This window comes from Podarcis raffonei, chromosome 9, assembly GCF_027172205.1.
Source record: "Podarcis raffonei isolate rPodRaf1 chromosome 9, rPodRaf1.pri, whole genome shotgun sequence".
NCBI classification, from domain to species: domain Eukaryota; kingdom Metazoa; phylum Chordata; class Lepidosauria; order Squamata; family Lacertidae; genus Podarcis; species Podarcis raffonei.
In genome coordinates, this window is record NC_070610.1 from 6,721,825 (window position 1) to 6,747,540 (window position 25,716).

A 25,716-nucleotide genomic window follows, 5' to 3' on the forward strand; every position below is an offset into this window, starting at 1 on the left:
AGATACCATGAGCAAGGGCTTCCACAGCTCAGCGAAAGGGGCTTTCTCCAAAGCAGATTTCCTCTATTGCCCCAAACGGGCCCTAATATTTCCTCCAAAACGCCTGGTTTCCTTCTCCATGTGCTTCACGCTCCACGCTGCATCCATAGCCCATTCGCCGGAAACTTGCGCATTCAGGGAAAAGAAAAACCGCAATGCCAACCCTGGCTGGGGAGCAGTTTAAGAAAGCAGTTGCTCCTTCAGCAGCCGTGAAAAGCTCTCTGCAATTGGAGCCACTGAAAAGAAGACACCTGTCCAACAAATTTCACAGGTGGGAGATAGCAGAGAGAAGTTTGTTTGTTTGGAGCCTTGGCAACTCAGTGCAAAAGTGTCGCTTGCCTTCAGGCAAACAATGGTTGTCGTGCGTAGCAAGCAAGGGTGGGGTCAGCGAGATATCCAAGATTTAAAAAAATCAGTGTACACACAGAGCAGCTACTAAATCTAGTACGGCTCATAACTTCATTTCATTCTTACATTATGTAGAAAGACAGAGAACCCACTCAGTGTGGAAGCTTAACACTATTGTGGCTGTTTTTAATTTGCACGGGTATTTTGCTGCTGTCGTTTTTTATTGAGAGAGGGGATATGTGTCTGGGAGGAGAAGAGCTGAGGAGAGGAGGAGGGTCCCAATTGCAGCGTTTCAGGGTAGAGGGAGTTAAGGTGTGGGAGGTGGGCAGGCCAGATAAGGGGCACACAGCTCTGGGTCGTGTGCCAGCCCCTTCTCCAACCTGGAGAGTCCTGTTTGTCTATATCCTTCTGAAATTGTGGCATCCGATTAGTAGGGCTCAATGTGGACAAGGTGCTCAGATCAGTCAGGGTGAACACTTGTATTCTGGACCCTTGTCCCTCTTGGCTGATAAAAACTAGCAGGGAGCGGACAGCCAGCTGGGTCAGGGAGGTGGTTAATGCCTGCCTGCGAGAGAGGGTGGTCCATGCCTGCTTGAAGAAGGCAGTGGTAAGAAACCACCCCTGGATTTGGAAAAATCTAAGCAATTACCAGCCAACTGCCCATCTCCGCTTCCCGGCGAAGGTCCTTAAATGGGTGGTCATGGACCAAATCCAGGTCCATGCCTTTGAAGTTACTATGTTAAAGGTGCTACTAAAGGTAAAGGTAAAGGACCCCTGACAGTTAAGTCCACTCGCAAATGACTCCGGGGTTGCGGCGTTAATCTCACTTTACAAGCCGAGGGAGCCGGCGTTTGTCCGCAGACACCTTCCAGGTCACGTGGCCAGCATGACTAAGCCGCTTCTGGTGAACCAGAGCAGCGCACGGAAACGCTGTTTACCTTCCCGCCGGAGTGGTACCTATTTATCTACTTGCACACTTTGACGTGTTTTTGAACTGCTAAATTGGCAGGAGCAGGGACTGAGCAACGGGAGCTCACCCCGTCGAGGGGATTCAGACCGCTGACCTTCTGATCTGCAAGTCCTAGGCTCTGTGGTTTAACCCACAGCGCCACCCACGTCCCTCGTTTATATGCTAATAGTGGTCTAAATCACTGACTTTTCTCAGCCTAACCTACCTCACAGGGTTGTTGTGCAGATTAAATGAGGAGAAGGAGGACCATGTATGCCTCCTTGAGCTCCTTGATGGAAGAGATGGACTATAAACGCAGTAAATGAATAAGTGAATGAATAACTCCCTCCACACTCACAACACTTTTAGGCCAGAGGGATTAAGAAGAAAACAGAGGGATGGACAAAATCCTTGTGGGCAGAAGGGCTTCTCTGCTGCCTTCCTAGACCAGCCGTGGAGGAGGAGAATCACAGGGCTGCTTGTTTTCAATTTTCTGATCCCTGGGCTGGCCCCAAGCCAAGCCCTTTTAGCCGTGAAGGGGATAAAGTTCTTTGCCTGGAGGAGATCCTTCACTCTCTGCCCGCCAGCTGAACTTTGCCTCCCAAGTGTGCTTCGCTGGGGCTGCATCTCTCCCGGGATCCCCTGGTCAGATGAGGGGAGACTTGGGCTCAGCTGGGCTTTGCAGAGTTCCTTTGCCTCTCAAGGCTGAACCCCAGGCAATGAGCTCTTAAGGAAAACAGGTTCCAAGGGGGCACCTCTGGGGAGGAAGGGGTGAAATCAGCAGATTTTGCATGTCTTTGAACAATCTGGACTCCTCTCATCAAGTTGTTTTGTCTACCTACTGGGGAGAAGTTAGCCTTCTCACTCTGCTAGCCTGCCTTTGGAGATCTTGATTGCAAACAAGGTAATATTCTGTTTTACCTGCTCTGCCTTCAAACCATCTTATTTCCTTTACCAATGAACTTTGGGCTGGCCATGTGTTAAACGGTTAGCCTTTTAAAAAAGCCGCAGAAAAAGTTCTATGTAACCACCGTACTGAACAGTAACGTTTAAAATCCCCAGTTATTCAACCTGTGGGGATTGTTGTACAAAGAAAGCTGGCCGTTTTCTTTCTTATGAAAGCAGCGTTCCTGGTGATCCAAAGTACAAAAGTTTTGTTTTCAAATCCTCTTTAGATTTTGTCTTAATTAGAACCAGGAAGTATTATATGAATTCTTTCCTGTTAAGAAGTCCCTCTCTCTGTTTGTGTGTGTGTGTGTGTGTGTGTGTGTGTGTGAGAGAGAGAGAGAGAGAGAGAGAGAGAGAGAGAGAGAGATTGAGAGAGAGAGAGAGAGAGAGACTAAATAAAACAAGAATTGTAACTTTTTCTGTTCAGTATAATTTAATTTCTGGAGTTCCTGAGTTTTTCTCTTACGCATTTGCTGGGATTTACGTGTAGTTGCTGGAATTTAAGTCTTCAAACACATTAAAAATGGGATGCTTTGTTTAGAGCTCTGCCAATTTCCACTTAGCCCCAAGCTGTCATTATCAATATGACTACTCTCCAGAGTAAAGTTTCAAAGGCATTCAGGAATATTTATGGGAAAGTTGGGGGAGCTTTCGCTTGAACAAAGACATGTTCATTGGCAGGACTTCAAAACAGGTGAAGCATCTGATTTTAACATGGGCTTGTTTTCTTGTTTTTAAAAAAGAATTGTTTACGATGCTTGCATTTCAGATCTGCTAACCAATACAAAGTGGATATGAATTATATTGTAATGTATTTTTAAAAATTAAACGAGCTCTTCAGTCACCGTGATTTCCTCCATTTCCCATTCATCCCAATGGAAGCTCCCCCCCCCCCAATGCAAAGGGGGCCTGATCTGAACCTGAACCTTGGCATGAGAGGTTGGGGGCTTTAACTCTTTGTCGCCTCTGTTGTGGTCCTGATCCATATTGGGCCCCTGCACTTGTTATTTGCAGCAGCTTCCATTGGAGTGAATGGGGAAAGGAGTACTTTATTATTATCTGTTAGATTTCTTCCCTTTCACCTGAAGGTCCCAGGGCTGTTTAGAACCACAGAAAATCAACTGAAATAATTTACAGTCAAACAATAGTGTGAGTCTCAAGTATCAAAGGCAGGGTACATCACTGTTAGGTGATGTAAGAGCAAAAGGTTAAATGCTCCACATTTGCAATTTACTTTCAAAAAACCTGTTCATGCATTTAGCAATTGTGTGGATGCCGTCTCATCTAATTCCGTTCTAAATCTGTATTTTTATTGCTCTCGAGTTACTCTGCATTTACTCTGGGCCCTCTGGAGCCAGAGCTTTATTATTATTATTGTGTGTTCAGGGTTGAAGCACGGACAGCCTTCGTCAGTGGCTGTGGTTTTGTTAAGCACCCTCGTTGTCCAGGAAGGGCTGAACTCCAAACCTTCTTCCTACTCGGGACAGGACTCCCACCAAGCAGAGATTAAACCCAAATCACTGTGGGAAGGCTGTGATTCTTGTTTTGTCGACCTCTCCTCTTGGTAGGGGGCCCCTGAAGATTAGCGAACCAGCCTTCATCACCCACCCTGTCCATTCCTTTGATGTACCCTAAGCATATTCCAGGCCTTCCCTCTGCACCCAGAGGTTAAACACTCGAAGCCTTGATGCAAAGCCTCCAACATTTCTCTGATGAAAATAAGGGCATCCTATTCCATAATAATATAGGGACGCGGGTGGCGCTGTGGGTAAAACCTCAGCGCCTAGGGCTTGCCGATCGCGTGGTCGGCGGTTCGAATCCCCGCAGCGGGTGCGCTCCCGCTGCTCGGTCCCAGCGCCTGCCCACCTAGCAGTTCGAAAGCACCCCCAGGTGCAAGTAGATAAATAGGGACCGCTTACTGGCGGGAAGGTAAACGGTGTTTCCGTGTGCTGCGCTGGCTTGCCAGATGCAGCTTTGTCACGCTGGCCACGTGACCCGGAAGTGTCTCTGGACAGCGCTGGCCCCCGGCCTCTTAAGTGAGATGGGCGCACAACCCTAGAGTCGGACACGACTGGCCCGTACAGGCAGGGGTACCTTTTTAGTCCATAATACTACTACTAATAATACTAATACTACTACTAATAATATTTTTATTTACACCCCACCAATCTGGGGCTGGTTGCCACAGCCACTCTGAGCAGCTTCCAACATACACACGCACACATACACAAGAAAAACCATTTAGAAGACTTCTCTACACAGGGCTGCCTTCGGATAGGTGAAAATCCAATAGAGTGAAAATCCAGACAGAAAAGTTGTTGAGATTCTTTTGGGAAAGTTGTTGAGCTATTTTTAAGGGAAATCGCGAAAAACAATACTGCCGACATAGGTTGCCATATATGCGGATTTTCCTGGATGTCAGCGATTTATGCTCACACACTGTTTCTGACAGCCGATTGCCAGATACGTCCAGGAAATTCTGGACATATGGCAACACTGCTTCAGATGTCTTCTTAAGGTTGTATAGTTACCTGTCTCCTTGGCTTGAGGGGCTTATAACCAAGGTCAGCTCACAGCCATTGATGAATTTTTGCTAAATAAACAGTGAGGGCTGCACTAATCTCCATGACAACAACAACAAGATGATGCAGAGATGGTTGATTTGGGTGGGCAGGTTATGGCAGGACCTTTCTTCTGCAATGTGGATGACAAGGAGCAGTCCAACAAGTGAACCTTTTCCCAATACTGTGGTACCTCAGGTTACATACGCTTCAGGTTACAGACTCTGCTAACCCAGAAATAGTGCTTCAGGTTAAGAACTTTGCTTCAGGATGAGTACAGAAATCGTACTCCGGCGGCACGGTGGCAGCAGGAGGCCCCATTAGCTAAAGTGGTGCTTCAGGTTAAGAACAGTTTCAGGTTAAGTATAGACCTCCGGAACTAATTAAGTACTTAACCTGAGGTACCACTGTATGATGATGCAGTTCTTTCTTTCTTTCCCCCCCAATTTTTTTTATTCATTTTATAACACAACTAAACAACACAAACAGAAAAACAAACAATACAAACAAATTCTTGTCTTATCCTTATTTTTTCTAAACATTGTTAGATGAGCGTCCCCAAGTCCCCCCATCTGGTTTTCATTTTACCTCATCTTTAGCAGTTTACATATATCATAATTTTTAACCCTTTTTTTTAATCAAGCTTACTTTTACCATAAAAATCTTCACATTTTATCACTTACAAATAATACTATTTTAAAATGCACTATCTTCTACTTCTAACCCTACAGCCTATATCCACTTCCAAGGCTATTCTAAAATTTAAATATTAACATATTTTTTCAGATATTCTTTAAACTTCTCCCAATCTTCTTCCACCGTCTCTTCTCTCTGGTCTCGGATTCTCCCAGTCAGTTTGGCAAGTTCCATATAGTCTATCATCTTCATCTGCCATAATATGACGATGCAGTTCTGAGGGGATGTGGAGGAATTGAGCCTTTTTGCTTGGCCTGCTACTCCTGTTCTCAGAGTGGTTGTGGGAAACCAGCCAGCAGGACCCAAACACAAGAACCAACCCCCACCGGTGGAATTCAGACGCATTGCTGCCTCACACTGCAAAGACAGAGCATAGCCATTGTGGCTAGGAGGCATCCATAGCCCTCTTCTCCATTCATTTGTCCAATTGTCTTTTAAAGCCATCTAGGTTGGTCCCCATCACTGCCTAGTTCCACAGCTTAACTATGCACTGCTTGAAGAAGTGCTGTCTTTTGCTTCTACTATGTCTGGCCTGGGCCCCCCAAAATGTTGTTTGGCCTTTGGGCCTCTGCTCTGTCAGAATTTCAGGCTTCCTTCTTTCCCAGCTGAAATATACTTGGATTTCATGCTCTTTATTCAGCTCATAGTGGTGAGGAGGAATGGAAGTTCCCCCACAATATCTGCTTTATGTACATTATTTACACCATGGGCTGCACATGATTGGCTAATTCCGGGATTCTCCTGTAGGCCAATCAGGTTGTGGATTCACTTCCATCTGGAGCTGGATTGGGTGGCTCCTGCGGACCAATCATACTGCTGCATTGTTCTAGGACCAATCAGACTGCTGCATTCTGAATCCTGTTGTTCTAGGACCAATCAGACTGCTGCATTCTGGATCCTATTCAACTCAGTACATAACACCAGCCCTACCTGGAGATGCCAGAGACTGAGCCTCCATCCATCTGTGCGTAAAGCATGAGCTCTGCCACCAACAGGGCCGGCCCACCCATGTGGCAAGGTGAGGCAACTGCCCCAGGCACCATAATTCACCAAGGCAGCAGATCCCTATGTCCATTCTTCTTCCCTCCCTTGTTCCTGATGTAGATCTTCCCTCACTCCTTCTTCTCTGCCAGGGAAGCTGATGCCATGCTTCTCCACCCCCAGCCCCCAGGAGCAGTGAGATAAGGGACAAGGCCTTTTTGACACGAGGAAATAGCAGCAGATAATGGCCAAGGCTCCCATACCACAAGAACACAGAGATAGGGCCCTATTGCAACAACATGTCCTTAACAGGAAGCTTCCCAGACTCAGACAGGCTGCAAAACCTCTGTTTGCAATATGATTCATTATTTAATCATTTTGATGGTGACACCCTCCTTTTTCTGAGGTTGGGGGCAGCGTGATGACCTCCAGATGTAATTGGACTGCAACTGCAACATCATCCCTGGCCATTGGCTGTCCTTGCCGGGCTGATGGGCGTTGGAACTGAACATCTGGAGAGCATCACAGCAACTGCTCTTAACCTAGGTCAGGTGAGCAAGGTGTTGGGTTGGCAAGGTTTTGCAGCCCTGTTCAGTCATCCAATGGCTTTGGGAGCCATTGATACCACTAGGCTTGTTCCTCCTGCCCACCTTTCACCTGTTCAGCAGGAGAAGATGCCAGGAAGACTCCACTGGTGGTGATGCTTTCATCTTCAAGCAATTCTTGATCAGTCTTCATGAACCCAGCAGGGCATAATGCTTGTTTGTTTGGGTCTCATATAAGCCACTGTTCTTTGCCCCCCACCCCATTTGTTAGACTCTTGAAAACATCTCAGTCACAGGGAAGAAAGCTGTTTAAATCAAGAGTTTGGTTTACCTGTGGCCCTCCAACCATTTGTCAGGAATGAGTTGGAACCACTCAGCATCTGGAGGGCTGCAGGTTAGCTGCCTCTAGTTGAAGCATAGATTCGGAGCATCCTTTTATGTTAGATGGAGCTGTGACAGTTTGGAATATATTGGATTTTTGCAGCCAGCCCAGTTAAATGGTGGATGGGGCCTGTGAGTCATCTCTTCACTCTCTACCTGAACTTGCCTCATATGAGATCTGAGAAGGGCCATAGCTTGGTGGCAGAGAACAGAAGGTCCCAGAAGGTCCCAGGCAGGAGAGACTGCTGTCTAAAACTGCCTTTGGTGGGAAATATGGAGCCAGATGGACAAATGGTTTGACTGCTTTCAGGCAACTTCCCACATGGCTGTATTTTTTAGGCACTCCAGTCAGCCCAGACAATGTAGGGCCATCTATTTCCCACTTCAGGTCTAGTTTTCATGCTACTGTGTGGATTTGTGGTGCTACCACAGCAGTTCAAAATGCTCAAACTGATGTGCAGCCAGTTGCAGATGAAAGCTAGAGCTTTCTGGATTCTCAAACAGCTGCTGGGTATTCAGAACAAGCATTTGATTACAGTCAGTACTTATGGAGGGATGTGGGTGGCGCTGTGGGTTAAACCACAGAGCCTAGGACTTGCCGATCAGAAGGTCGGCAGTTTGAATCCCCACGACGAGGTGAGCTCCCGTTGTTCAGTCCCTGCTCCTTCCAACCTAGCAGTTCGAAAGTATGTCAAAGTGCAAGTAGGTAAATAGGTACCGCTCTGGCGGGAAGGTAAACGGCGTTTCCATTTGCCAGAAGAGGCTTAGTCATGCTGGCCACATGACCCGGAAGCTGTACGCCGGCTCCCTCGGCCCGTAAAGCGAGATGAGCGCCGCAACCCCAGAGTTGGTCACGACTGGACCTAATGGTCAGGGGTCCCTTTACCTTTTTACTTATGGAAGTATAATATATCTGATTGAACGCATTTGATAATTTCTGGCCCTCCTTTGGAATTGCTGGCACATAGCTGTGGTGAGTCTGAGACCCGGTCCTCACTGAGATGCAAAACCTGTGTCTGGGCCACCGCACCTCAGATGGCAAACAGGTACCAGCAGGATGCTTCCATCTGAAGAAGAAAATAAAAATCCATGCATGAATTGGATTCTTCTTTCTGCCTCTCTTTAATTTGCCGGCAGCAAATTTTTTCCTCGGGCTGTTTCCCTGGAGAGAGGGAGAGAGAGTGAGTGGGGTGGGAGTAAAGGATAGAGAACTTGGGCACAGAAGAGTGTGGCTTGATCTGTATTAAGTCTGCAAAGCACCATGTAGCCAGACCAGGAGAACAAAGCTGTACACAAAGCCCCAGGTCCACCTTTCAGTTGCAACAGGTGCTGCTGGAACTGAATAGCCTTGCATCTTGCCTTAATAATCCCTCGCACGTTTGCAGCTGCCTTTGGCTATTCCAAAGTGGGTCAGGTTGCCTTCTGAGACACTTTGCCAAATCCCCCCTCCGTATCCTGGAATGGGAACTGGTTGGTATGTAGGCAGGGGAGAACAAGTCTCAGCTTTCCTTGGGGTGGAGTGCAGAAGAAGCCCCACCAGGGTTATTGTAGGATAAAGTGGGGGGGGGGGCATTAAGTGATTTTTGAGCTCTTTGCAGGAAGGAGGAGTGTGTGTGAGATTTGTTTTGTTTTTAAAGGGTGAGGTGTTGATTGCTGAGCTGCATCCTGGTCCTTCATACATTTCTGTAGATATATTGATTTTGTACATCTATTAACCTACCTACCTACCTACCCTGGAACTTACTGCAATGGCTGTTATCATTTGAACTTCAACAAAATACTCTTTAAAGTAAAGGTAAAGGTACCCCTGTCCGTACGGGCCAGTCTTGACAGACTCTGGGGTTGTGCGCCCATCTCACTCAAGAGGCCGGGGGCCAGCGCTGTCCGGAGACACTTCCGGGTCACGTGGCCAGCGTGACATCGCTGCTCTGGCGAGCCAGAGCCGCACACGGAACGCCGTTTACCTTCCCGCTAGTAAGCGGTCCCTAATTATCTACTTGCACCCGGGAGTGCTTTCGAACTGCTAGGTTGGCAGGCGCTGGGACTGAGCAACGGGAGCGCACCCCGCCGCAGGGATTTGAACCGCCGACCTTTCGATCGGCAAGCCCTAGGCGCTGAGGCTTTTACTCTTTGGGGGTTACCTAATTCATATGAAATACTCCTGGAAAACTTTCCTGCTAGAGAAGGGTAGCTACTTTAAACACACTGCCTTAAAAAAGAGGAGGAAGATTGGCATAGAATTTGCATGTGCTTTGATGTATAAATGCAGCTTCAGATTTAAGTAGATTTAAATACAAGCCCTCTTGCCCCAGGGAGGGAGACTGGGAGCTGCCTGTCTGCCTAGCCTGCCTTCCAGGGGCAAATTGCAGGTGGGCCTCCCCAAGGCCCTTGCTTTATTTTCTTATGGATCTGTATTACTGAACTAGGTGTGAACCAGACAGCCCTTCAGTTAAAGGAAGCCTTCAAACAGACTAGGATGGTCCTCTGTAAATCAGGACATGTGGCCGCTGCAAAATGGATCAAAATATTGGAAGCAAGTGGACCAGTTCATGCAGGAGACAGTTATTGGCAGCTACTAGCCACAATGGCTAAGCTGTCCCCACAGTGCTTTTTCTGGAAACCACAGAAGGGGAGAGGGCCCTTGTGCTCGGATCCTGCTTGAGCACTGGACCAGATGGGCCATTGGCCTGATCCAGCAGGCTCCTCTTACATTCTCAGATCTAGGGAATGTGGCCGGTTTGTCAATGAAACGTCTTGTTTTATGGCACCCCTTCCTCAAAAATCTCTGAGTGGTGCAAGAGTCCAGGGCTATCAGTCTTCTCAGGGACTGTGTTTACTTTTGGACAATGAGACACAGAAGTCTGTGGCATCTTTATGATCTATGGTTCATTTACACATGTATACAGCCTGAGTCTGGAAGGAGAGAGTGTGGAGCATTCACATCCCAAGAGGGTCCTGTTTCCTCCCATTGCTGCAGCCCCAGGTTCCAAGAGACCCCCCCAATGTCACGTGTGCTCTGCCCACCTCCCGCCCACGCTTGCAAAATGGACACTTTTTCTGTTTGCTTAGATTCACTTGCCAGTCTTACTCAGAACAAACCCATTGAAGTGAATTGACCCGACTAACTTAGGTTCATTAATTTCAATGGGTCTACTCTGAGTCAGACTTATGTTTTAACAATGGCAGCCACCATCCAGGATGACTTTCAAGCCCAGATTCCTGGCTCAACTGAGCTACCTTCCTGTTGCAACTCCTGCGCGAAGTTCAATTGAATTGAATTAACTCCCTCTAAAAGAAATCAAAAAGCTGTTCTTGAGTCAGATCTCTTATCGTTTTTATTAAAAGCCACATGCAATATGCTCTCATTGCACTCTCTGCTCCTCCAACCCCTCCCACCCTTCAAACACTTCCCAATTCACTGTTGCGCTATTCATTTTGGCGAAAGGCAAAATGCTCTCTGGGGAGTGATGGATAGTGGGAAATGAAGAATACGCAGGGGCTTTATTGCAGCCATCAATCTTTTCCCTCGCAGTCCCGATCAAAGCCTTTGCTTTCCCAGGCAGAGGTTAGGCAGAGGAGCAAAGGGATCAAGTTTCGGGCAAACGCAGGGCGGAGTGTGGACTCCATGCTGGGAGAGCGAGCAAGAATTTGGCTCTCGCAAAGCGGTCACTGTGAGATGCCCCGTTCATGCTTGGCACAGTCTGCGGGGAGACAAGGGGACCTTACGGATGTGAAAGTGGTGGCTTGCATCCCTCCGGTGCAAAGGGGGAAGGTGTAGACCAGGCACCCCCAACCTGTGGCCCTCCAGATGTTTTGAGACTACAACTCCCATGATCCCTAGCTAACAGGACCAGTGGTCAGGGATGATGGGAACTGTAGTCCAAAACATCTGGAGGGCCAAAGGTTGGGGGTGCCTGGTGTAGACTCTGGCTCTGAATGTGCCACCAACAGCCTGTGGGACTCCCCCCTCAGAAATTCTGAAATCCTTACTTGTACATCTCCTTTGATTTTGGTGATCCAAATTCATAGAATCATAGAATTGTAGAAGGGATCCCGAGGGTCATCCAGTCCAACCCCCTGCAGTGCAGGAATCCCAGCTAAAACATCCATTGGCAGATGGCCACCCAATCTCTGCTTAAAATCCTCCAAGGAAGGAGAGTCCATCACCTCCTGAGGGAGGCCATTCCATTGTCAAACAGCTCTCATTGTTAGAAAGTTCTTCCTGATGTTCTGGACTAGTTAGTGGCTAGTAGCCCTCACAAGCAGCACAGTTAAACTATGGAACTTGCTCCCCCTGTGTGATGGCCTGGGACTCGGGCTCGGACTTGGAACTGGAGGAGTCTTGGTCCGCACTGGATCCTTTGCCCCAGGCGGCATCTGAACCGAGTCTGGGGCCTAATTCTGAAGAGCCCCAGTCTGCACAGGTTCCCCTGCAACAAGCACCAGCTGGGCCGAGTCAGGGGCCTGAGCCTGCCCTGGCTCCAGATGTGGGGATTCCCTCGTTGCCTTCAGCTGGGCCATCACTTACAGCTGCTCCACTACCAATTGGGTCAGGAGAGGCTGTGGCGGCCTCTGGGTCTAGTAACCCACCGACATCTCCCGAGCTGCAGAGAGTGAGGTCTGAGAGAAGGAGAGACCTGAGCACTTGCAGGAGGAGTGCTCGCCTTCGGGCGAGGCAGGGAGGTGAGTCACCGGGGGATCAGGACCGGCCGTTACCCCGTCAGAGATGAAAGGCTGCCGGACCTTGCCCCAGGTTGCGGGAGCAACATTGCTGCTACCCGCCTGTTACCCTGTGCCTGACCTAGCCTGGTTTCCTTGGCCCTGTTGGACTGACTTCTCATGGAATCCTTGGATTTGGGACCAGACCTGGACCGTGTTGCTCGGGTTAACCCCCAGGCCCAGCACACCCTAGAAGCAGTGATGGCCACTGACTTGAATGGGTTTAAATGAGGCTGAGACAAATTCATGGAGGAGAGGGCTTTCGATGGATACCAGTTGCTGTAGACCACGAGAGGGCTACTCTTGTGCTCGAATCCTGCTTGCCGGTTTCCCTTTGGTCACCTAGTTGGCCACTGTGAGACCAGGATTTTGGACTAGATGAGCCACTGGCCTGATCCAGCAGGCCAGTTCTTGTGTTCTGATGACTGAGGACCAGTGCTCTAATTGCAGAAGAAACCCATGCCCTTCTTTTGGAACTGGCCTCCTTGTTGTTTAGTCGTTTAGTCGTGTCCAACTCTTTGTGACCCCATGGACCAGAGCATGCCAGGCACTCCTGTCTTCCACTGCCTCCCGCAGTTTGGCCAAACTCATGCTGGTAGCTTCGAGAACACTGTCCCGCCATCTCGTCCTCTGTCGTCCCCTTCTCCTTGTACCCTCCATCTTTCCCAACATCAGGGTCTTTTCCAGGGAGTCTTCTCTTCTCATGAGGTGGCCAAAGTCTTGGAGCCTCAGCTTCAGGATCTGTCCTTCCAGTGAGCACTCAGGGCTGATTTCCTTAAGAATGGATAGGTTTGATCTTCTTGCCATCCATGGGACTCTCAAGAGTCTCCTCCAGCACCATAATTCAAAAGCACCAATTCTTTGGCAATCAGCCTTCTTTATGGTCCAGCTCTCACTTCCATACATCACTACTGGGAAAATCATAGCTTTAACTATACAAACCTTTGCCTCCTTAGCTACTTTTTTTTTTAGAAATGGAGAGCGTGGTTTGGCTGAAATTGGGAGGAGTTGGGACATGGAACCCAGGAAGTGCCCTGTGAATCAGGCCCATGGCCCACTTAGTCCAGTATCCTGTTCTCATGGTTGCCAACCAGATGCCCCCCAGGGGAAGCCCACCAGCAGGATCTGAGCCCAAGAGCCCTCTCCCATGAGAATGTAAGAAGAGCCAATTTGCCCCATCCTCATTTACAGCCATCTTTAATCATTTTTGCTTAAGCCCCCTCCTCCGCCCTGCTCCCGAGATTCACATAAACCTCTGTTAAGTAAAGAAAACAATTGGTTTGGTTCATTCTGTGTCTGGCGTTCTCCGCAGTGGAGGTTTGGTGGGCAGGAACCCAATTCAACCTGCCCTTGGTTCCTTTTAATCTCCTTGCCTCATGTCATGACCCAGACTCTCCCAAGCGATATTTTTATGGCCACGCTCTCTATTCTCCTTTGTTTTCATCAGCTGTTGAAACAGGAGTCACTTGGAGCCAAGTTCTACAGAGTAAAGTGGGAGGGAGAAAGAGGCAGAAGCAGCGAAAGGAAAGAAAGAGTTGAGTCGGAGGTGTTGAGCCTCACAGCTGCCAGAGCTGGGCGCAATGGGGGTTTAAACTCGGCAAGTTGACCTGAATCAGCTGCGGGACAGATGCTTAATAAGAAGGGTTAAATCTATAGCTAAGAAAAAAAATCTCACGCATCCCTCCCCCTCCGTTATTCTTTGCATTTATCCTGCCGGACAGAAGCAAACAGGATGTCTTCCCAAGGGCTGGTGACTGACGACCTTTCCATGGATGGCAACTTTGCTTATGACGATAACTGGTATATATATGACCAAAAAGGGGACCAGGATGAGTGAGTATTGCTAATTCATTTGTTTCCCAAGTATGATGTGTGTGTCGCTGAGTGGAGAATCTGATTCAGTGGGGGGAATCCCAGGTCTGAAATGAATGTGCTCCTAAAAACTTTCCCTTCTTTTCAAATTTCGGTTTCCTATCTGCTCAGGATACGCCAGCATTTACTGAATGTTTGGTACCTTTATGTCCAGCATTGTACTTTATTTGACCACTACATCTCATAGCTGGTTTGGGAGGGTGTTTTGAGAGTGTTTTCTTGGGGGATCTGCAATGGCATGTGACTACATTTGATTGCCTGACATGTAAAGGTATGTAGTATCTGAGAGATAACATGCAATGGGACTTAGTATCTTACCTTCATATTCAATGCCTGCCGAAACCATGAGTAGGAGCCAACAGATCTAAAGTACTCAAATTTTCACTGGGGGGAGGGGGAAAATACATTTTGGTGATGTAGCAGCATATTTGCTTTAGGTAGGTCTAAGCCATAATCTGTCTTTCACCACTACCCTGCCACACTCCTTGGCAAAGCTGTTCCTAAAAGTACCTATGTCAGCATTTTCTGTAATCTATTAATCCTCCTGTAGCCCCATTTATATTACTACTTTATCATGGTCTTCTCCTGACTGTTCTGATTTCTGGGGCAGAAATCATATCACATATCATCATATCACATCATATCATCATATCCATATTCTGTATTGCTATTAACGTGTTTTTGGAAGTAGCCTTTTCAGTTCAGCCCCAAAGCAAATTGTATTTTGAGAACTTTCACTCCTCAAATCGAAGGCATTTTGTTGGGGGGGGGGTGCATTTCATACAACTGTCCCGTCCCCCCGGAATGTGGCTTTTTCATTTATTTGTGGCAGCTGTGGCCAGTGATCCATGCAATCTGGTGCTGACGGTGGTTCTGCTCCTTAATGGAGTTCAAGACTGTTCCCTTGCCATTCCGAGTGAGGGCAGGAATCATTCTTTTCTGATCCTGCCCTCACTCAGATATGGTTTTGTGAATGTTTCCTGCATGGCTACATTGTCACTTGATTAGCCTAAATACCCACCAAACAGCCTATGAATAAAGTGGTAACATTGGCAAACCGCCCCCCCCCCTTACAATTAGACATCAGTTTTGATGGATTGATGTGAACTGTAGATTCTATCGGCTTGTATCAATCTAAAGATTAGCAAATATGGCTTCATATTTCTTTCAATATTCCCATTTTATTTTCATTTATTTTTAAAGCCTTATTTTCCTTCTGCTGTAGGAGCAGCAAAGTACTCCTTTCTTTCTTTCTTTCTTTCTTTCTTTCTTTCTTTCTTTCTTTCTTTCTTTCTTTCTTTTCTTTTCTTTTACTGGATTTTTGAAATGATAGGCAAAACAAAAGTTTAATATCACTCTCACAATAAATTTGGTACCAATAAGAATGCTAAGCCTAAGCGATGTTATATAGAGTTTTTCAACAACAAAAAGGGAAATAAAATAAAGACCCACAACTACACCACAGGCTCCTTTGCAGGTGCATTTTGTCGACCCCAAAATAGCCCTTTAATGTGCCGCCAAAGGAAATGGTCTCCAATGGGACTCGCGTTTGTTCCTCTGACCGTTTGTTTTGAACCAAATGGGCTCCACTCAGTTTCGTTTTCCACTTGCTCCAAAATGAATGAAAACATAACAAGAGCCCGGCTGGATCAGGCCAGTAGCCCACCTAGTGCAAGGGGCTCAAGGTGACTTACACAATTCTCCTCCTCCCCGTTTTATTCTCACAACAACCCTGTGCAGTACACTAGGCTAAGACTGGCCCAATGTTGGGATTTGAACCCTGCTCTCTCCCAGTCCCAAGTCCAAGACTCTTAACTACTGCACCTAATTGGCTTTTCAGTTGGGTTGTTTGTTTTTTGGGGGGCTTGAAACCTTCTGTCAAAGTCAACTGTGATTTTTGACATGAAGCTTTAATAAATTCAAATAATTTTTTGTTTTTGTTTTTATTTAAAAACACAACATCCTGTTAAGGCTCTCACTCTCTTTAATTTGTTTGTCTCATAATGTTAGTTGATTGCCTTTCAAAGCTGTTCATGGGGCAATTTACATGTTTGTTTTTGTTTTGTTTTGTAAAATCCACCCTGAATGGGGGGGGGAAACACACAACCTCTAAAACTAATAAACACATTTTTCAAATAATAATCATAAAACAACAGGAACATAGCAACAGGATAAAATAGTGCTGACTTTTCTACAAAATGAAAAACAAGGTGAAATAACACTTCAGGGAGAAAGCATTTATGGGAATCATAGAATTGTAGAGCTGGAAGAGACCCCAAGTGTCATCTAGTCCAACCTTATACAATGCAGGAATCACAGCTAACCCCAATTTACTCTAAAGCCACAGTGGAAAAAGCCCTGCTTCCTGAAGGATGACAACAGCAACAACAATTTATTGTTCTTCCCATGAACTGGATCTGAATGGGTCTGAAGGTGGCATCTTGCTGGATCCATGTTCAACTCCCCAGGGTGGCAAACAACTGAATTGCACATGGCAGCTTCTGCAGGGAGCCCTGGGCTCCCTCTTCCCACCCAAGCTGGCCTCTTCGTCCTCCGGGACAGGAAGAAGTGTAGGAGAGCTTCCTGTTCCAGTTGAGCCTTGCTTGAGCAACCAGGTCTCCCTGAATTCCTGTGTGTTCCTATATCTTTAATTCCTGACTTTCCCCCTTGATCCTGACTCCTGGTTTATCCAGCCACTGGCTGGACTGGATTCGCAGAACAGCTGCGCAGCCACTACAGGTGGGCTAAACAGGTTGCGGAATCTTTTACTGGCTTGGATTCAAGAACTAGACCTGAACCAAAAAACGTAGCTTGAAACAGGCATCAGGAATCACCAGATGTGCAAATGTAGGATGGACTGGCTTAACAGCAGTCCATGTGAAATGGATGTAGGGGACTTGGTAGACCACAAGTTTAAAGTGAGTCAACTGTGATGCAGCAGCAAAAAGGCCAGTGCCATTCTAGGCTGCACCCACAGAAGTCTAGTGTCCAAATCAAGAGAAAGGGTAGTACCACTCTATTCTGCCTTGGTCAGACCACACCTGGGTTCCTGTGTCCACTTCTGGGCACCCCAGTATAAGAAGTCTATTGCCAAGCAGGAACATGTGCAGAGGCAGGTGACTGAGATGATAGAGTCTGGAATCCAAGACCTTTTGAGGAACCGTTAAGGGAACTGGGGGGACGCGGGTGGCGCTGTGGGTTAAACCACAGAGCCTCGGACATGCCGATCAGAAGGTCAGCGGTTCGAATCCCGTTGAGCTCCCGTTGCTCGGTCCCTGCTCCTGCCAACCTAGCAGTTCGAAAGCACCTCAAAGTGCAAGTAGATAAATAGGTACCGCTCCGGCGGGAAGGTAAACGGTGTTTCCGTGCGCTGCTCTGGTTCACCAGAAGTGGCTAAGTCATGCTGGCCACATGACCCGGAAGCTGTACGCCGGCTCCCTCGGCCAATAAAGCGAGATGAGCGCCGCAACCCCAGAGTCAGCCACGACTAGACCTAATGGTCAGGGGTCCCTTTACCCTTTAAGGGAACTGGGGCTGTTTTGCCTGAAGGAAAGAAGACTGAGATGTGGCCTGAGAGCCATCTTCAAATATCGAAAGGACTGTCACATGTAAGATGGAGTAAGCTTCCCTTCTGCTGCCCCAGAGGGGAAGACCCGAAGCAACAGAATCGAATGACAAGGATGGAGATTCTGGCAAAATATCAGGAAGAACTTGCTGGCAGCAAGAGCTGTTCAACAGGGAAAGCGAATGCCTTGGGAGGTTGTGGACTCTCGTTCCTTGGAGGTTTTTAAGCAGAGGTTGGATGGACCTCTGTCAAGGGTGCTTTAGCCGCGATTCCTGCATTGCAGGGGGTTGGCCTTTGGGATCCCTTCCAACCGTATAATTCTATGTTCCAAAAATGAGGTGCCGAGTGATTCAGCTGGGCCTTGCTAAACAGCATGATTAGCAGTGGGCACAAAGCTCCTCTTTGCATTCAGATCCCAGGCAGGCTTGGACTTCAGCTTCATTCATCGGCTGTAACTTGATCCCTGTTTGGGTTTGGGTGAAACCAGAAGCACTGAAAAGTCACAACAAAGAGCCAAACTGTCCCTTTCTCTGGGCCAGCATCCTGCCGCTCATCTCTCCAGAAAGATTGTTCTTGTTAGACTTTACCAGGGAGGGTAAAAGGTAAAGGTAAGGGACCCCTGACCATTAGGTCCAGTCGTGACTGACTCTGGGCTTGTGGCGCTCATCTCGCTTTATTGGCGTACAGCTTCCGGGTCATGTGGCCAGCAGGACTAAGCCGCTTCTGGCGAACCAGAGCAGCGCACGGAAACGCTGTTTACCTTCCCGCCAGAGCAGTACCTATTTATCTACTTGTACTTTGACGTGCTTTCGAACTGCTAGGTTGGCAGGAGCAGCGACTGAGCAATGGGAACTCATCCCGTTGTGGGGATTTGAACCACCGACCTGCTGATCGGCAAGCCCTAGACTTGCAAAAAGAAAAGAGAGACCCAGTCTTGCCCTGCCCTTTAAATCCGACCAGTAGCACTGCCACAGAGCGCACCGTAGTATCTGCAAGATGCTGCAGAAACAGTGGTGTGAAATATTTCTTTGTTTGCTGGCTTACTATTACATTTATATCCCATGCTTTTCTCCAATGAGCTCAATGTTGCATACATGTGTTACGAAAAAGGAGCAATGCAGAAGCAAGCACCAGGTGGCTGGAATGGTAAACAGGAAACTGATGTTATTGGATTGTCCCGTGGGAAACTGGGACTGTCTGTAAAGTGCTCTGAGAGCCGGATGTTACCTCAGAGCAGCACATGACCCTGTACTGGAAGTACATGGGAGGAGTTTATTCTCTCTCTGCAGTGGGAAGCAGAGTGTGCAGACATGTTTTCTCTGTACTGCTGAAAGACAGAAATAAAGACATGTAGATATATTTCTGTCTGTCTCTTTCCCCCTCCCTGGGAGAGGAGTGGGGGAGGAGTGGTGGTGTGTTCTCCTTCACGTTGAGGAGAATCGCCGAAGAGACCTCCTTTGATCTTGCCGGCAGACGCTGGCAGGAGGTCTTAAGGATTCAAGCCGGGCACCTGGAGGGTGGCCAAATTCCTCTGGACTAAGAGCTGAGCTGGAGGCTCTGACTTTGGCTTGATCCCGACAACTGGTAGCATACCTATGGTTATCAGATCTGTGAGAATCTGCATGAGAGGTGAGAGGTCGATGAATCGTTGCCATCCTCTGCACCTAAGGAGATAAAGAAAAGCGTCTGCCTGCAGCCAGAAGCTGAAACAGACAGCTGGACACCGAGAGGAGTGTGTTTCAAGGCAACGGAGCCCAGAAAAGGTATGCAGCATTTCGGGCAAGAGAAAAGTGAACGCAGAAAGGTTTAATTCTCTGGTTCACAAGAAATAGCCGCGTTTGAAACAAACAGCTCTGAAAGAGCAAGCTTGCATACCAGGAATTCCTGTGGTTTAGATAAGGAGTTCCGTCCTGAGCAGGTTGCTAGGCAACGTCTGCCAGTTACTGAGTGGCCTAAAAAGAGCCTGGGAAATCGAAAATGTTTTGACTACCTTTTGCAGCTGTGGAAAACAGCGTGCAGATTGCCTGCCTGAGAAAGCAGAAAAACAGCCCAAAGGCAAGCCTGCCAGTGAAGCAGTAAACAAAGACTTTTGGAGGTTTACTGGCTTGAAAAGTGAAAGCTGGCTTGAGATTGAGTGTAAAGCTGACCCTTGGATTCAGCATGGATGCCAAGAAGGGGGGAGTGCCCCTGAGTGCCGTGGTTCTGGAAGAACACAGCCGGCATGCTGCACTGGAAGAAAAGGACAGGGGGAGGGAGGAACGGAGTTCTAATTCCCCCACCGATGAGGCTACTGGAAAGGATGCTGTAGCTTTGAACGTTGTCCAGTGTTACAATTGCGGACAGGCTGGGCATCTTCAGCGGAGCTGCAAGAAGCCACGTCAGCCAAAAGGAGCGAAGGGCCGCTCAGCAAAGCCTGAGGCGTCAGGCAAAGGTCATACCAAGCCTATGGTGAAACCTGCAAAGGCTTTGATGGCGAAGGGAACCACGCCAGATGTTGGGAACGCGTTTATAATCGACACTGCAGCGACAGTTCATATGTCTCCACACAAAGAACTCTTTTCAACGTTTAAGAAGCAAAGCTTCACTGTGACACAGGCCAATGGTCAGGAGCTAGAAGCGGCCGGCGTGGGGACTGTCTATCTTAAGAGTCTGGACTTGACAATAAACAATGTTTACTTGGTTCCAGAATTGAAGTTCAATCTGCTGAGTGTATCGCAGATTGCAAAGAAAGGACTGAAACTGTCCTACGATGCTGAGAGCTGCAAGATCTACAAAGATGGAGAGTTATTTCTTTCAGCCAGGGAGAAGGATGGACTTTATTTGTTGACTTTTGCACAAAGTGATTACATGGAATGTAATTCATCTGTGTCTAACCTAGTTTCTCTTGCAGGTGTGAGCAAGAAGAAGACCGGGGTCAACAGAGCATTTCAGCGGGTGTATGCTGATGTGATTGGTCCTCTAGAACCATCTAGAGGCAATGCAAGATATTATCTTGTGTGTGTGGATCATTTCTCTAACTATGTCTGGGTTTATGTGTTGAGAAAGCCACAGGAAGCCTTGGAGAGGTTTCAGGAGTTTTGTGACAAAGTTAAGAGTATGCATGATGCTAACATTGATTGTCTATTCACAGATGAGAAGCAGATTTTTCTTTTACAGGATTTCCAGAGGTTCCTGCAGAAGAAGGGAATAAGACACAAGGTTTCTGTTTCAGCGGAAGCGTGGAACAGGGGTGTCTGTGTACGGGTGAACAGAGAATTGCAAAAGGGGATGGAAGCGCAATTGCTAAGTTCACATCTGCCACATGAGTACTGGGCCGAGTCTCTAATGTCGTACTGTTATACGAAAGTGAGAAAGGTTTCAAAAGAGTTGGGAAGTTCTCCTTTTGAGAAACTGTTCCACAGAAAACCTTCTGTTGCCCATTTCAAGGTTTTTGGGTCTCATGTGAGAACAGAAGCTCCAGGTGGAGTAAAGAATGCCAGAGGCATTTTTGTGGGGTATGAAAAGGGTCTCTACAGAGTAATTTTGTCTGAATCTGGTCAGGTGATTCTCACAAAGTTTCTAGAGAGTGCTCCTGAACAGGAGAGAGTGATAGTACACACTTTTCCCACTGAGGACGATTCAGATGATGATGATTTCACTGATTTCAGCTGTACAGAAAGTGATGACACTAATAGCTCGGAGAGCTCAGTTGTCACAGTCATTGAGAGGAAGTCTCACACAATAGATAGGCCTTCACAACTGAAGGATGAACCACTGTTTACCATTGGAACTAGTTCTCCAAAGAGTCCTGAGACTGGACCAGTGAGCAGAGAGGATCAGCACCTCATACGTAGGTCTAAGAGAGTTACAAAGGGTCAACCACCCAAGAGGTACTCAAAAGAGTTTGCTAACTTAGCTGTTGCATGTGTTGCTGTTGTAAACAACCGAGGACAGGTTGGAGCTGTGTCTAAGTCAGAGACAAAGACACAACAGGGAGTTGCTAGCCAAGGTAATGCAGATGCACTCATTCCTTGGAAACCAGACAACCAGAGAGGTACACTGGGGAAACCAGTGGCGGGGAGTTCCAAGGGTGGAACTGAAACAACAGGGGAGTGTTATGTGTATAACAACTGTTTGTTTTCTTCTCTGGATCATGCTTTGCTTGCTGCAACACGCATTGATTCTTTTGGGGGAGGATGTTACGAAAAAGGAGCAATGCAGAAGCAAGCACCAGGTGGCTGGAATGGTAAACAGGAAACTGATGTTATTGGATTGTCCCGTGGGAAACTGGGACTGTCTGTAAAGTGCTCTGAGAGCCGGATGTTACCTCAGAGCAGCACATGACCCTGTACTGGAAGTACATGGGAGGAGTTTATTCTCTCTCTGCAGTGGGAAGCAGAGTGTGCAGACATGTTTTCTCTGTACTGCTGAAAGACAGAAATAAAGACATGTAGATATATTTCTGTCTGTCTCTTTCCCCCTCCCTGGGAGAGGAGTGGGGGAGGAGTGGTGGTGTGTTCTCCTTCACGTTGAGGAGAATCGCCGAAGAGACCTCCTTTGATCTTGCCGGCAGACGCTGGCAGGAGGTCTTAAGGATTCAAGCCGGGCACCTGGAGGGTGGCCAAATTCCTCTGGACTAAGAGCTGAGCTGGAGGCTCTGACTTTGGCTTGATCCCGACAACATGGTTGTCCCCCACCTACGTGTCCTCATTTAATCCGCACAACAATCCTGCAAGTTAGGTTAGACTGAAAGGCTGATTGCCCCCAAATGAGTTTCCTAGCTGAGTAGGGGACTGAACCCCGGTTTCCCAGGTCCTAGTCCTCAATTATCCCCACCTTATCCCTGTAAGGGATGTGGGTGGTGCTGTGGGTTAAACCACAGAGCCTAGGACTTGCCGATCAGAAGGTCAGCGGTTTGAATCCCCTCGACGGGGTGAGCTCCCGTTGCTCAGTCCCTGCTCCTGCCAACCTAGCAGTTCGAAAGCATGTCAAAGTGCAAGTAGATAAATAGGTACCGCTCCAGCGGGAAAGTAAACAGCGTTTCCGTGCGCAGCTCTGCTTTGCCGGAAGCGGCTTAGTCATGCTGGCCACATGACCCAGAAGCTGTACGCCGGCTCCCTCGGCCTATAGAGCGAGATGAGCGCCGCAACCCCAGAGTCGGCCACAACTGGACCTAATGGTCAGGAGTCCCTTTACCTTTACCTATCCTTGTGAGGTAGGTCAGCCTGAGAGTGAGTGACTGTCCCAAGTGACCAAGTGGGGATCCCTGGTCCTAGTCTGACACTCTTGCCATTGCACCACAGAGGGCAGGGCAGTGTGGCTCAGCTGGGTTCCCAGTGCTCTTTGTGGCTGGCAATTATCCAAGGGTGAGGGCAAGGCAGCAGGGTGCAGGAGCAGGACTTTCAGGTCGGCTCACCCCAATCCTCTCTTGGAAAGAGGCAGCTAAGTGGAGCTTTGGGAAGCCCAGAAACAAACACTATCTGACCTGTGCCACCCCAACAGCCACGACTGTACGTATCTTGAAAAAGCGACCGTTCTAAAGAGGTGAGTTTCTTGCTCTGGGCCACAATCCTGGCAAAACGCAACAACGAGTGGCTAGCGAGGTCCCTGGTTTCAGATAGGTTGGTTTCTTCCAAGCCAATTTCCCAGTTCTTGGCTTCTTCCCAGGGTGGGGACTGGGGAGCCTCGGGGGCCAAATAAGAACATAGGAAGAGCCTGCGGGGTCAGACCAGTGGCCCATTTAGTCCAGCTTCCTGTTCTCACAGCGGCCAGCCAGATCATAGAATTGTAGAATGGTAGAGTTGGAAGGCACCCCAAGGGTCATCTAGACCCACCCCCAAGTAATGCAAGAAACCAGCAAGGAAGTCACCAGCACAAGAGCCCTCACCTGTCCTGTGGCTTCCAGCAACTGGCATTGAGAAGCACTGTGGAGGCTGAGCAGAGCCACCGCGTGACCCTCAAGGCCTCTCCAGAGCAGGGGTCAGCAACCTTTTTCAGCCGTGGGCAGGTCCACCGTCCCTCAGATCATGTGGTAGGCTATATTTTGAAAAACGGCCTTGGTCCAGTATATCTGAAGGAGCGTCTCCACCCCCATCGCTCCGCCCAGACACTGAGGTCTAGCGCCGAAGGCCTTCTGGCGGTTCACTCGCTGCAAGAAGCCAAGTTACAGGGAACCAGGCAGAGGGCCTTCTCGGTAGTGGCACCTGCCCTGTGGAACGCCCTCCCACCAGATGTCAAAGAGGAAAACAACTACCAGACTTTTAGAAGACATCTGAAGGCAGCCCTGTTTAGGGAAGCTTTTAATGTTTGATGTATTACGGTATTTTAATATTTTGTTGGAAGCCGCCCAGAGTGGCTGGGGAAACCCAGCCAGATGGGCGGGGTATAACAAACAAACAAACAAACAAACAAACAAACAAACAAACAAATAAATACGAATTCCTATGCCCCACAAATAACCCAGAGATGTATTTTAAATAAAAGCACACATTCTACTCATGTAAAAACACGCTGATTTCTGGACCGTCCATGGGCCGGATTGAGAAGGCGATTGGGCTGCATCCGGCCCCCGGGCCCTAGGTTGCCTCCCCTGCTCTAGAGGGTCCCTGGGACTCTCCCCAGGCCCTTGAGTGTGTGGAAAGAGCCCTTGAACTCTGATGCTGCCTCTTGCTTGCCTGTGAGGAGGAACTGGAGGGGTGGAGGGGGCAGAGACTTCTGCCTGTGGCACAACAAGGTACATACACCAAATAAGGGCCGCTTATGTTCCTCCGACCACGTTTGTGTGTGTCCATCACCCCCGCTCTGCAGCTTCTGGAAGGTTGTCCATGACGAGTTGTGGCCCTTGAGATGAAAGGGCTTCCTCATCTCCACCTTCTTCTAAGGCCTCCCAATTCCTAGAGCGCAGGGCCAGCCCAAGACATTTTGGCACCTGAGGTGACCTATAAAAGGCCACCCTCCTCCCCACCAGGAAAGAAGGGGTGAGTGAAGATCTACACCAGGAACAAGGGGGAGAATGTAGTTCGACATGGGGATCTGCTGCCTCTGTGGATTCTGCCGCCTGAGGCGGTGACCTCACCTTGCCTCATGGGTGGGCCGGCCCTGCCAGAGCACCCTATGAAGAGAGGCTGGCTGTTAAACCCCTCTGGGAACTGTAGTTTTGTGAGAGGAACGGGGCTCTCAGCACCCACAACAAACTGCAGCTCCCAGCATCCTTTGGGGGCAGCCATGACTGTCTAAAGTGGTGTCTTGGCACTTTCAATGCAGGGCATGAGCCTGACCTAAGTGGACTCCACCTGCCATTAGCTCTGATGCCCCCCAAGGAGCTCCAGCTCATAGCTGTCAACTTTTCCCTTTTCTTGCGAGGAATCCTATTCGGAATAAGGGAATTTCCCTTAAAAAGGGGGAAAGTTGACAGCTATTCTCCAGCTGCCCTGATGCTCCTTTGCTCATTGTTTGCAAATAGCTGCTTGGCTCCATCTCCTGATTCCATCCAGCCTTTTCTATGACAAGGGGGTAGATGCCAGGGTCAGCTTCTCCACCCTTTTCAGCCCCCCACTGCTTAGCAAAGTCCTCTCCCTCCTTCCCTCCCTCCCTCCAGTAATGTCCCTTGGGACCCACCTGAACTAATTCCTTATCCGCTATGGTGCATTTCCCAGCTCTTCAAATAAATTTCCACGGTTCTCCATCTCCCTTAGTTGAACCGTGTTATGCATATTTAGCGCCTTTAATCTCTTGCTCACAAAACCAGTTCTTTTAACACCCCTTCGGTTAATTTGGTTGCTCCTTTAAAAAAAATCCCTTTAATTTTAATATATATTGCCTCCCATTAACATAAGATATGTAAGCTCTGCCCTCAAACCCCTATTTTCCAAGGAACCAGAAAATGGCTTTGCATGCATGACATAGATTTATCTCCCTGCTTGGTTAATATAGTGGCACACATATACCAGAGGTTTCCTGGAATAAGTATTTTACCCCCGAGGGTGGAATCCTTGTGCAAAATCCTCCTTTTAGCTGGGCACAACTTATTGGATTCCATTTTACACATTTGCGTGTTCAGACCCAAAAACCTCCCCCCTAAATAAATTTACACTTGACTCAAATTTTTGGTTTGGTTTTTGGCAGAATTTAGGC

General features: G+C 48.2%; 1 protein-coding gene across 3 annotated transcripts in view; it reads left to right on the forward strand.

Annotated features, from left to right (window-relative positions):
- The first annotated feature begins 1,845 nt into the window (after positions 1 to 1,845).
- Positions 1,846 to 25,716, forward strand: part of STRA6 (signaling receptor and transporter of retinol STRA6) — a 55,784-nt gene continuing 31,913 nt past the window's right edge. The window contains exons 1-2 of one of the 3 annotated variants that reach the window (XM_053403603.1): positions 1,848 to 2,240; positions 13,889 to 14,000. In XM_053403603.1, coding sequence (XP_053259578.1) covers positions 13,900 to 14,000 — 101 coding nt within the window. In that variant the 5' untranslated portion in view covers positions 1,848 to 2,240; positions 13,889 to 13,899. Of the gene's footprint in view, positions 2,241 to 13,486; positions 14,001 to 25,716 lie in introns of those variants that run through there. The other 2 variants (XM_053403605.1, XM_053403604.1) reach the window with 2 other exon arrangements.